Source organism: Cenococcum geophilum (assembly GCF_001692895.1).
Source record: "Cenococcum geophilum 1.58 unplaced genomic scaffold K441scaffold_21, whole genome shotgun sequence".
NCBI lineage: Eukaryota > Fungi > Ascomycota > Dothideomycetes > Gloniales > Gloniaceae > Cenococcum > Cenococcum geophilum.
Genome location: NW_027137579.1, coordinates 160758 through 172544, shown reverse-complemented (window position 1 = coordinate 172544; position 11787 = coordinate 160758). Strand labels below are relative to the sequence as shown.

Below are 11787 nucleotides of genomic sequence, written 5' to 3'. Positions count from 1 at the left end.
TTCACCTAAACCATTCTGTGAATTACCCGAATAAAAAAAACCCTCACAGCCCAGGAAATTCCTAAAAGTTGTATAAAAACCCACGCTATACGAGAACAGATCAAGAAAGCTACGCCATTGCGCCTTCAATTGCAGCAATTATCACACGTACCATCTCAATCACAACCTCAGAAACCCTCCAGCATGTCCGACCCCGCCAACCCCGCCGCCTCCCCTTCCAACCCCTCCAACCCCTCCAAACTCATCTTCGCGCCCACCGGCGGCTCCACCGACCCCAGCAAAGCCATCCAATATGCCCAAGGCACGCTCAAACTCACGGACCTCTCGCCCTCCCCACTCACCCAGTTCCACGCCTGGTTCGCCGCCGCGCAGGCCGCCAACGTATACCAGCCCGAAACCGTAACGCTGGCCACAGCATCCCTGCCCGACGGCCACGTCTCGGCGCGCGTGGTATTCATGAAAGAGCTCGATGCGCGCGGCTTCGTCGTCTACAGCAACTGGGACACGAGCCGCAAGGCGCGCGACGTGCGCGGCAACCCGCGCGCGGCGCTGACGTTCTGGTGGCGCGAAGTCGAGAGGCAGGTTAGGGTGGAGGGGATAGTGGAGCGGCTGACGGACGCGGAGAGCCAGGTTTACTTTGATACAAGGATCCGGGGGAGCAGGATCGGGGCGTGGGCTAGTGCGCAGAGTAGTGTGTTGCAGGGGAGGGAGGAGCTAGAGGAGAGGGTAAAAGGTGTTGAGAAGAAGTTTGAGGGCCAAGACAAGATTCCGGTGCCGCCATTTTGGGGTGGGTTGAGGGTTGTGCCGGAGGTAGTAGAGTTTTGGCAGGGGAGGGAGTCAAGGTTGCATGATCGGTTTAGGTATATGAGGGAGGGGAAGGAAGGGGCATGGAAAATTGAACGGCTGAGTCCCTAAATTTTGGGTTGGCTGTGGAGGAACCCTAAGAAACTTCGTAATAAACTAGCTTTTGCAGGCGTTGGAAATTGGAGGTATGATACCTAGATGGTATTACTTTTATTCCTAGGAGAGTATCTTAACAATTATACCAAAACACACTTTTCGAGTACGCGTTAACTCTAGGAACTTAGAAAACTTCCTTTTAACAAGTTTCACAGCATTCTATTCCGCTTGAATAACCAAATTACACGCTTTAAAAGTTGTCTATTTATACAAAGGTTATGCTTTTTTTTTAAATGTAATTTATTCAAATAGGTACGTGAACATTTCTTTTACATTCTAGCATTGGCAAAAAAAAAAGGGGAGGGGAAAAGAAATACGGCGCTAACTATGTGTGGATAGCAGATTTAGCCCTCTAACTCAGCTCATATATCGATAAGCACACGAACAGCTCGGATTCCGTTCTATATATACGAGATAACTTACAATATATGCAGAGCGGCAAATCTCCACAGTATTTGAAAAAGTCAATAGTCTAAAAGAGCGCTGACTTCTTATGCTCGGCCTATTCTCTATACCTTTATATACCCAGACAAATTTGCGAGTTCCTCACTCTACCAAATAGCTCAAACAATGCCTCTGTGCCCAAACTCAATACACAAACCTAAGCTCAGGATGATCATCCCTAAGATTCTCCAACTCCTCCTTCGGCAGCTTGATCCTGTAATCTCGTCGTCATGGCCTGAAGTAGTGAGCTCAGGTTCACTTTAGGCAGCGCTTAAAGCCACTCACGCTTAGCTTGGGTTAAAGCGGCGGATACTTAGGTTGGCGGCCGTAACTAGAACCAGTCGTATAGAGGAAGTTTACTTGTCTCTTAAGGTAATTATCCGGTTTAACTGGCTAACCGGCTCGCGAACTGGTTGGACTGGTTCGGTTCGGAGGACAGACCAATTACATCACTAATTACCATCAAGAACCCCTCACTTCTTTCACTACTTTCCATAATATAGTCAACGGAGAGCTCCGAGGCACTCCTACGGTATCAACTCCTACCTATTATATACCAAATATTACCGTATTTTATATCGAAAGACGAAATGAGTAGATTTTATTGGTATACAATGTGGTAAAATATTTTCCTCGCTCGGGCAATGTTATATTCTTTATCTTTAAATCATGTCTCAAATACTCAAAATTGGTTGGTTTTTTATCGTTCAATCAATATATTTTTATCAACCATGCCTTCTAATCGTACTTCTAATGATATAGACTTTGTTCCACCAACTCAGAAGGCCAAACAACCTCCCCCGAAGCCCTGGCCGCTACCCACATTCGAACCTCTGCGGGTTGAGGATTACGACTCCTATGACCTAGATCTTATTGATCCTATTGGCCAAGCCTTATCGATAACGTGTGGACGAATTTACTGTTGCGGGGGATAGTAGAACAAAACATGGTTTCTTCCCTCAAGATAAGACGTGGAAGACCTGCGTACTTGCGTACAGCCTGCTCTCTTATCGGCTACCTTGAGTGAAGATACGATAGACGGTTAGGAACTGGGCTGGTCTGCTCAATCTTAGGGTAGTCTGATACTAGGCCTATAATTTACCATTTATGAATTATGCTGAGGGTTTATGGTTATCGTTAGAAGCGTGGGGTGGTTGATGAGTTATCCCAATCTCCATCCTCATCTTCATCGTCTGCGCCGCTTCCCCAGTCAAGCTTCATCAAAAGACGATCCACACCTCCCACTCTCCAGGGCTCATAGCTGTCACTTCTTGACGTGCTCTGTCTAGGATATGAACCGGACCCCACCCTTTCCGCATCAATCTCTCGCAGCCGCGCTACTAATGACTTCAAATCGCTATCTACACGCTTTCGCGCTCGGTCAAGCTCAAGCTCGACTTCTTTTTCTTCCTGGGCATAGTTCGCTAGGTCATCGACAACACCATCTCCTTCCAGGTCAAGGTTCTGCTGGATGATTTGGAGGCGGGTTACAAATGCCACAAGCTCGTCAACATGAGTGAAAAACTCACGAAGAGAACGAGTAAAGGAGAAGTCTGTAAGAAGGAGGGAGTATGTAATAGAGTCAAGGAAGCGACGGTGCGCGGAGGCAAGCGATTCAGGATCATGAGGGGGGTGTTCTGGGTCGGTGACACTCCTTCGGAAACCTACTGATGGAGAGTCCGGTGGAGATAGTTCAGTGATCCGATTAGGCATAATGGCAGGCGCAGAGGATTGAGGCAGTCCTGGTGAGCTTAGCCTCTGCTCTGGACGAATAATCCATTCGCGGAAGTGTTTCCACGACTCCTGAACGACTTCGCCCTCGAAATATGCCCCACTTTCAGAGAGAAGGAAGATCGCAGCTCCGCATGTGGCCCAGACTTTCCTCATCTCTCTGCCGCGCGCATTCGTTCGCTGGCGTCTTGTTCGTAGGATAGCCTTTCCGCTTGGTGTGGAACTGTACTGTGGAGCCGGGGGTGCTGGATGTTCTCTCCGGATTGAACTCTGCCTCCAAAGATCAGCCAGCCGTAAATGAGCACGGCGAACAGCCAGAAGATAGGCGTTAATGGAAGAGTAAGTATCTATATCAGTGTTCGTAATGAAGAGGTCGAGAGGGGAGCGGATGTCCATAGTTAACGAAGTTGGTACGGAGAGCAGAAGATCGTTGAAAACAACGTTTGAGATTTTTGGGAGTGATTCTATAGTTCCCTTTGCTCGGCCAGGTGTGGCTGGTCGAGGATTAGATGACTTGTGTAAAGCAAGGTGTATCACATCCATCGCAAGGTCGAGACCATCATCCGAATGCTCTTCCTCCCCACTTAGGGTTGATAAGACAGACCAAGTACGCGCTAATACAGCGGTAATCTCGCTCTCTTTCAAGAGCATACCTTGGAGGCTTTGTCCAACTTTGCTTTGCAGCGCCCGTCCAGGCATTCGATGGCGGGAGCGTATACGTTCATTGGCTTCAGTAACTAAGGCAACAGCGAATTCACCCCGACCAAGTAAAAAGAATTCCTGGAGCAACGTAAGGATCTCGACGATTTTTGGTAATGGGAGCAGATGTTGTAGCATGTTACGTGAAAGAGAAAGGCGGATTGCGGCAACGGCCTCCAGCAACCCAGCAGATGATATAGGTGCTGTAACTGTCGAGAGATGCCGTAAATGCACGGGTAGAAGCTCTAGCTCGGAAGCTCTAGACAGGATGGCGACTGGCGCATTTGATGCGTTCTCAAGAGCTCGGATCTGATTGAGAGATTTTCCAATAAAAAGGATAGACGATGCTGTCTGCTGTGACACGAACTTAGGCAATAATTTGTTGTTTACGACAAATTGGACCTCGGTCACTTCATCGATAGCCTTTTGGATGAAGAAATCCGTTGCTCCAAAAGTGGGTAGTCGACCGTACAAAAGCCAGGTGGACAGCTGTTTCAGCCAAGCAGTTTCGGCAACTTTTCCTAAATCAAGAGCTGCTTCTTCGATATCCGGGTAGCCAGTCTGAGCTTCATGGCGTAACTTGTCAATAATCGCTGCTCCGGATGACAGAGTTTTGTGGTCAGCTATGTGCTGAAGGCCATCCTTACTGGAATCTGGAGGCATAACAAAACTAACAAGACTCCAGAGCCACTCCATCAGCCTAGTCCATTCGTCAAACTCTCCTACGACCCCAGCCAAAGGGACGATATTGTAGGCCCCCACGGCACTTGCATCCTTCCTGAGGATACGGCTTTCTACATCAAGCACTTTTTGCTGAAACCTGGCGAGATGTGAGGATGTTATAGCTGTGGCCAATGCTCGGCAAATGGTAGATGGATGCGAGGAAGATATTCGAGATGCGGTTTCTCGAGTCAGCCGATGCAGCCGAGACAACCGCCCGATCGACGATAAAAGCTCTGCTTCGGGAGGAGAGAGAAGAGGGCAAGTATCAGGCTTTAATCCCTCGGCTCCTCTCGGGGTATCGAAGAGCGCTGAGGGATGACCCGAGAGAGAAAGGAGGATTTCGTGGAGCATTGTCGCGGGTCCGGGGTTACATTGACAGTTCTCTCTCTAATGAACTTTGTCAGACAGGAGTGAAAGTCGAGCAACCAAGAAATTCAAGATTGACGAGCTCTATACGCTCCACTTACTCGTCATTCCCTGGCTTTTTAGGCTGCCAAAACCGACCCTGAAAAAATACGATTAAGACACTCAAAAGCTCATAACGACACATTAGAGCGATACAGTGGCCATTTTCGAAAGAGTAAGCCTCGTGGCAGCAGGGCAGAGTGGTACATCAACTGGAAGGTAATATGGTAGATTCCTGAGAAGCCGCGCTGGCAGCAGATCGAGACGCGTTGGATCTGCCGGGATTGCCCGCCTCGTCCCGTTCCAACCCCTCCAAGATCAACCCCACCATTTCTCGGTCTTATCCTCGAGATCGCCCATCCACTCTCTTCCACAAATTCATTCCCTATGGCCATGTCGGGTGGTTTCTCCAAACAAATCACCTTCGTTTGTCAGCAGAGGGCCAAATCCATCTCTCAATTGAAACCTAGACAGCTCCAATTGACTTCGAGGGCCTTCAGCACTGTTCAGGATGTGCCAATCTTGTCGGCTTCATCGGCTCATCCCCCCTTAAATCCTGCACCACAGGCATCTGCGACATTCCAAAATGCTCTTCAGGCAACATTACCAAGGACAACCTGGACAAGAGAGGAGATTACTAAGGTTTATAATACTCCTCTGGTGGAACTTTCGTTTGCCGCGGTTAGTTGTTTGTTGATTTCTAGCCGAGAATGGTAGAGCAATTAAGAGCCAGTTATCTGTGTGGCTCATCTTCGATTCTATTTGGTAGTACTGACCTGTTTAATTTATCCACAAAGGCCACTGTTCATCGCCGCTTCCACAACCCAGCCGCAATCCAAATGTGCACTCTTATAAATATTAAGACTGGTGGCTGCAGCGAAGATTGCTCCTACTGCGCGCAATCTTCTCGCTATAACACGGGCCTCAAAGCCTCCAAAATGGTCACTGTCGAATCAGTGCTGGATGCTGCACGGATAGCAAAGGAGAACGGTAGCTCCAGATTCTGCATGGGTGCCGCATGGCGGGACATGCGAGGCCGCAAGACTAATTTACGGAACATTAAAGAGATGGTGAAAGGTGTGCGTGCAATGGGGATGGAGGCTTGCGTGACCTTGGGCATGATTGATGCCGAGCAAGCGAAGGAGTTGAAAGACGCCGGTTTGACCGCGTACAACCATAATGTGGATACATCAAGGGAGCATTATCCCTCTGTTATCACGACAAGATCATACGACGAGCGGTTGGCAACTATCAACAATGTGCGCGAAGCCGGGATCAATGTTTGCACCGGTGGTATTCTGGGATTGGGTGAAAAGGCAAAAGATCATGTTGGACTGATTCACACGGTCGCTACACTACCCTCACACCCAGAATCGTTTCCAGTCAACGCATTAGTGCCTATCAAGGGCACTCCGTTGGGAGAAAGCAAAGCTATATCTTTCGATGCGATAGTGAGAACGATCGCCACAGCCAGACTAGTCCTCCCAGCCACCATTATCCGCCTTGCTGCAGGTAGAAACACAATGTCCGAGGAGAAGCAGATGTTGTGCTTCATGGCAGGTGCAAATGCGGTCTTCACAGGGGAGAAGATGTTGACGACCGCCTGCAACGGGTGGGAGGAGGATAAAGAGATGTTCGATAGATGGGGACTGCGGCCAATGGAGAGCCACGAAACTATTCAAGGTCAACAAGCTTTGAAAGATGCGAAAGAATTCATTACGGATGGGGCACAGCAGAGTGCGGCTAGTCCAGTTTAAAATGGGACAGTTAATCCCAGAATTCTTTAGGCGGTTATGCACCGTTCCATATATTGGATATAGATAGAACCCGTTTCAGCCTATATGCTACCGGTAATGTTATCCCATGCGCCGTTGAGGCGTACACCAAAAGAGGCCTATGCGTGAACACCGAAACATCAACACGTCCTCTAAGGACCTAATTCGGCTGTGCTCTATGCAATATACCCCTCTGTAAAGAAGGACCCTGCTGTTAGGAACATCTTAGCCTAATTAGGGCACGGTAGAGTCAATTATATATAAGTGTGAGCTTTATTATAATGATTTAGAGCCTTAATTCGTTGACCAAATCCACAGCTTCATTTCGCCAAGACCCGACTCAATCTAGAGACTCTAGTTGGTTCGCTTGCGTGCACGCCTTTAACGGCGCATGGGATAAACAAAATGCTTGGAGCCGAGTGTGCTTCATAATTCCCAACAAAGTTTTACACCAATCTAGGCGTCATAACCGAGCCTTTTCCGCCCAGATACCCAAGCCATTGTTCTCGGCCTCCTGCTGCCCCAATTGAAGACTGATCCAATCATCTATTCTCTCGACCAGTTTCCGAATCTGCTCTGTGGTGTTGCCAGCGTGAAGACAAACTCTTATTCTGGAGCTGCCAACAGGCACAGTAGGCGGCACAACCGCGCGAACTACAAAGCCTCCGTCTTGGCAATGCTTCGCAAGACTTCGTGGCTGCGGAGTCAAGATAGCAAATATTGAAGACTGCGGACACTTTGAAGGAACGCTAATAAGTGCGGCTGTGGCGTTCTGAGACCCATATTTGGTCATGAGAGTCTGAAGCTGGTTGAACAGCGTCCTTACAAGCATTTTCAGATGAAGGGCGAGCTTGAAGGCAAACGAAAGTTAGGCATACAGGCGGACGGGGAAATAACACTCACCAAATTGACTTACCGGCTCTGTACTGCCTTGCTGGAAAAACGTGTATGAGACCCTTATGGCTGCTAGCGCTGGATATGACAGAAAGGTGGTGTATATAAGTGGCCGCGCGTAGTTAATCAGGTATTGACGGAGCAGCGGTGAGCAAAGCAGAATTGCTAAAGGCAACTGTCAGTTTCTTTGATTTCAACCCCACTTAATGTTTTTCAGTGGGAAATAATATGATTTTATGGCTTACCGCCATTACAAGCCAGCGATTTTCCAAATGTGTGAAGCCTGGCAAAAACTTTGTCTTCGAGACCCAATTCACAAACCAACCCGCGTCCGTATTGCCCGATGACTCCCGTCGAATGGGCTTCGTCCACAATAACATATCCGTTCTTTCGAGGTAGTACAGTTTCGACGAGTTCAACAATAGCCTTGAGTGGAGCCAAGTCTCCATCCATGCTGTAGATTGCCTCGACAGCAACAAACACATGAGACTGGCCTCCTTCAATCTGGCCATTATTCCTCTTGCACTCCTCGAGCAGGCTTTTGAGATCAGCTACTGAATTATGTGCAAAGGAAAGGCGCTGACGGGTCCGACTCAATCGCATGCCATCATGTACTGAAGCATGAATGTATTCGTCATAAATTACGATATCATTCGGCTGTGGCACACACGCAAAGAACCCGGAATTCGCATCGAATCCAGAATTGAATAGTAAACCCGCGGGAGCCCTGTGGAAGGCTGCGATGTCGCGCTCTAGATCCTCGGCGTAACTGGAATTGCCGTCAAGTAGCCGTGAACCACCACTCCCGAGCCCGAGTTTAGAATTTCCGAGTTCCCGCAAAAACGCAGCATGAAGAATGGAAGACGTAGATAATGAGAGAAAGTCGTTCGAGGAGAAATCCACGGCTTGAGCTGGGCTAGTGGTCAACTTGCGGAGTGTAGATTGGGCGCGTCGGCGGTCCAGAAGTTGGCGTAAAGACTTCTCAATGGGCAATTGATGTGCTAGAATTTCATCTCGCATATTTTCGACGTTAGGAAGAATCGGAGGACAGGTCAGCGTTTCTCAACCACAAATTTTATAGTTGTTCATCCCTCCCGTCACCCCTCGGCTCGTGATTCGCGCTAGTGAAAGGCTTTAATTGACGCAAACCCAACGGGGATCTAACTTACAATTGAGCTTCCTCCTCGCAAAATCGAGGTGGCCGTCGATGACTCCGGTTACATCTGGTTTGTGGCATAAGCTGATAGCCTTTCAGGTCTATGGCGCCAATACAGGCGTGGGGAAGACGGTAGCCTGCACCGTGTTGGGAAAGGCTTTTCGAACTCATTATCCCGACTGGCAAATCAATTATTTGAAGCCGGTATCAACGGGGCCGGCCAGTGATGCTGATGATAAGTAAGTCATTTACGCATCTAGTGATCGCTTCAGTCTAGGAAAGGGATTTTTCTCTTATTAATCATGTAATAATCATCCTTTAGGTACGTTAAACGATATACCGGCCATAGGGCCGAATGCATCTTCCAATTTTCTGACCCCGTGAGCCCACATATTGCTGCTCATATAGAGGTAGGATTATCGACACCCCCTTCCTTACATTACCCTCTAGGTTCTGATGCCTGAAAAGCCTCCTTCGGACCAACAAGTTCTCGGCCGTGTTTCCGAGGAGTTATTTAAACATGCGAAAAGCATTAAGCCAAAAGGGGAATATGGAATCACCATGGTAGAGACGGCTGGAGGTGTTCTGTCGCCGGCTCCATCTGGAAGCTTGCAAGCTGACTTATACCGCCCACTTCGATTGCCAGTCATTCTCATTGGTGACCATCGACTTGGTGGTATAGCTGCTACCATTTCAGCCTTCGAGTCTCTCACAGTTCGAGGGTACGATGTTGAAGCTGTAATGATATTTGAAAGCGGCAATCTTGGAAACACTGGCTACCTGATGAAATTTTTCAAGACTCACAAACTACCCATCTTTGAACTTCCCGCTCTTCCCCCAGCGGGCGACGTCTCAAAAATACAGGAAAGCATGGCCTCTTATTACAAGCACGTCAGTCAGCAAAGAGACATCTCCAGATTAGCTCAGCTTCTGGTCAATCGACATTTCATTCGATTAAAAGATTTAGAACGTATGGCTTCTAAAGCAAATAGTGTGATCTGGCATCCTTTCACTCAACATAAGGATCGGACGGATAGCAGCATACTTGCTTTCGACTCTGCGTACGGGGACTTCTTTCAAACGTATTCATCACAACTACCAGCGGGGTACGACTTCATATCCGAAGAGTCGACGCCGACTCAAAATAATACATCGCTCCTCCAACCAGCGTTTGATGGGTCAGCGTCATGGTGGACACAAGGCCTTGGGCATGGAAACCCTGAACTGTCACTTGCTGCTGCATATGCCGCTGGTAGATACGGGCATGTTATGTTTGCTGGAGCTATACATCAACCTGCCTTATCAATTGCAAACAAGATGTTGCAAGGATTAGAGAATCCACGTCTCCAGAAGGTTTTTTTCTCGGATAACGGTAGTACAGGTATCGAAGTGGCTATAAAAATGGCTCTGAAAGCTTCTTCTATCCGATACGGCTGGGAACCCGGTTCGAAAGACATTGGGATTCTGGGTCTGAAAGGCAGTTATCATGGCGACACAATAGGTGCAATGGATTGTTCCGAGCCGTCAACTTACAATGAGAAGGTAGAGTGGTATCACGGACGCGGCTATTGGTTTGATTTTCCCCAGGTTAAAATGAGGAAAGGCGTATGGGTCGTTGAGCCACCCCCAGGCATGGAAACCGAATTTGGTCAGCCTCGATCTTTCAAAAACCTGGATGAAATTTTTGACTTCGAAGCAAGAGATTCTCTAAAATATGAGAGCTATATTGAAGGGGTTTTAAACTGGCTCATAAAATCTGGGGGTCGGAAGTTTGGTGCTTTGGTCATAGAGCCTGTATTGCTTGGGGCAGGTGGGATGCTTTTCGTGTAAGTCCACTCGCTTTGCGACTGCTTCAAAAACTGACGTGAACTTGAGCGACCCGCTCTTCCAGCGCACACTCGTCAACGTTGTGCGCAAGTCGAATCTTTTCTATTCGCCTTCTAAACAACCCTTTATACCCCTAGATGAAACAGGCGATGCATCATCTATGTGGACCGGTCTGCCCGTTGTCTTCGACGAAGTCTTCACTGGACTCTACCGCCTCGGCCGTTTTAGCTCAGCCTCATTCCTCAAGGTTCACCCCGACATTTCGGTCCACGCCAAACTGCTAACCGGAGGCCTGCTTCCACTTTGCACAACGCTTGCTAGCCAGAGCATTTTCGACGCGTTTCTAAGCGACGACAAAACAGACGCTCTGCTTCACGGACACAGCTACACTGCTCACGCAATTGGATGTCATGTCGCAAATGTGTCCTTGAACAAGATGGAAAAGCTAGAAATGGGAAAATCTTGGCAAAATTACCAAAAATCGTGGCAGATTCCAGTCTCGTCGTCTACAGTTACATGGAGCATGTGGTCCAAGGAGACAGTGACGGCATTATCTCATAATGAACAGGTTGATGCGGTCATAGCTCTAGGCTCAGTCCTGGCTATTTCCCTGCACGATGAATCTGGGTCAGGTATACATTTAGCAACCTAAAATTTCGGTCGACTTGCATCGTCGTGCTAATCAATGGAGCAGGTTATACCTCCGACGTAGCAAACCACTTACGTGATGCGTTGCTCTACGAATCTCATGGCCATAAATGGATCGTTCACTCGAGAGTTCTAGGAAATGTTCTATATTTGATGGCAAGCATGACAACGGACTGTGAAACCATATCAGCAGTGGAGAATTCCTTGTTGGCAAAATTGAAGGACGTGGGAAACTCGCCGAAAGGGTCATGACACACCAGTCATCGTGTTGGCAGTGACGGAAATGGATTGGAGTGGAGTGGATTAAGGCTCAGATCCACTCCATCCAGCAAATAGCTGGTGGAGCTCTAGGAGCTCCAGGACGTGACTATACTATTAATAGTATATACATATAAGTCTTGGCAACCTTTTGGTGTTGAGGAAACTTAGTGCGAATCTTACTAATTTAACGCCCTTAATCCTCATCGTTATCCTTATTACTATCCTCACTGGCTTCCTCTCTCGCTAGTAATATCGTCACCTTCT

General features: G+C 48.2%; 5 protein-coding genes across 5 annotated transcripts; 3 read left to right on the top strand and 2 right to left on the bottom strand.

Moving 5' to 3' along the window:
* Positions 1-33: 33 nt before the first annotated feature.
* On the top strand, positions 34-1072 carry K441DRAFT_659760 (pyridoxamine 5'-phosphate oxidase). The gene has a single exon (XM_067648587.1). It carries the CDS (start codon positions 184-186, stop codon positions 913-915), a length of 732 nt encoding a protein of 243 aa, XP_067503975.1. The 5' UTR covers positions 34-183; the 3' UTR covers positions 916-1072.
* Positions 1073-2077: 1005 nt separating this feature from the next.
* K441DRAFT_610917 (uncharacterized protein) lies at positions 2078-5177 on the bottom strand. The gene is made up of 2 exons (XM_067645554.1): positions 5025-5177; positions 2078-4944 (listed from the first exon to the last, which is right to left on the bottom strand). The coding sequence occupies exon 2, from the start codon at positions 4906-4908 to the stop codon at positions 2542-2544; it is 2367 nt and encodes a 788-aa protein (XP_067503974.1). The 5' UTR covers positions 4909-4944; positions 5025-5177; the 3' UTR covers positions 2078-2541.
* A 581-nt stretch (positions 5178-5758) lies between these two features.
* On the top strand, positions 5759-7008 carry K441DRAFT_659758 (biotin synthase). The gene has a single exon (XM_067648586.1). It carries the CDS (start codon positions 5802-5804, stop codon positions 6717-6719), a length of 918 nt encoding a protein of 305 aa, XP_067503973.1. The 5' UTR covers positions 5759-5801; the 3' UTR covers positions 6720-7008.
* A 90-nt stretch (positions 7009-7098) lies between these two features.
* Positions 7099-8936, bottom strand: K441DRAFT_610913 (PLP-dependent transferase). Its single transcript, XM_067645553.1, has 4 exons — positions 8801-8936; positions 7877-8752; positions 7654-7796; positions 7099-7587 (listed from the first exon to the last, which is right to left on the bottom strand). The coding sequence occupies exons 2-4, from the start codon at positions 8649-8651 to the stop codon at positions 7201-7203; spliced, it is 1305 nt and encodes a 434-aa protein (XP_067503972.1). The 5' UTR covers positions 8652-8752; positions 8801-8936; the 3' UTR covers positions 7099-7200.
* Positions 8817-11514, top strand: K441DRAFT_610909 (bifunctional dethiobiotin synthetase/adenosylmethionine-8-amino-7-oxononanoate aminotransferase; the record flags this gene model as incomplete). Its single annotated transcript, XM_067645552.1, has 5 exons — positions 8817-9026; positions 9110-9197; positions 9256-10613; positions 10663-11246; positions 11306-11514. Exons 1-5 carry the CDS (start codon positions 8839-8841, stop codon positions 11512-11514), a joined length of 2427 nt encoding a protein of 808 aa, XP_067503971.1. The 5' UTR covers positions 8817-8838.
* Between the last annotated feature and the right edge of the window lie 273 nt (positions 11515-11787).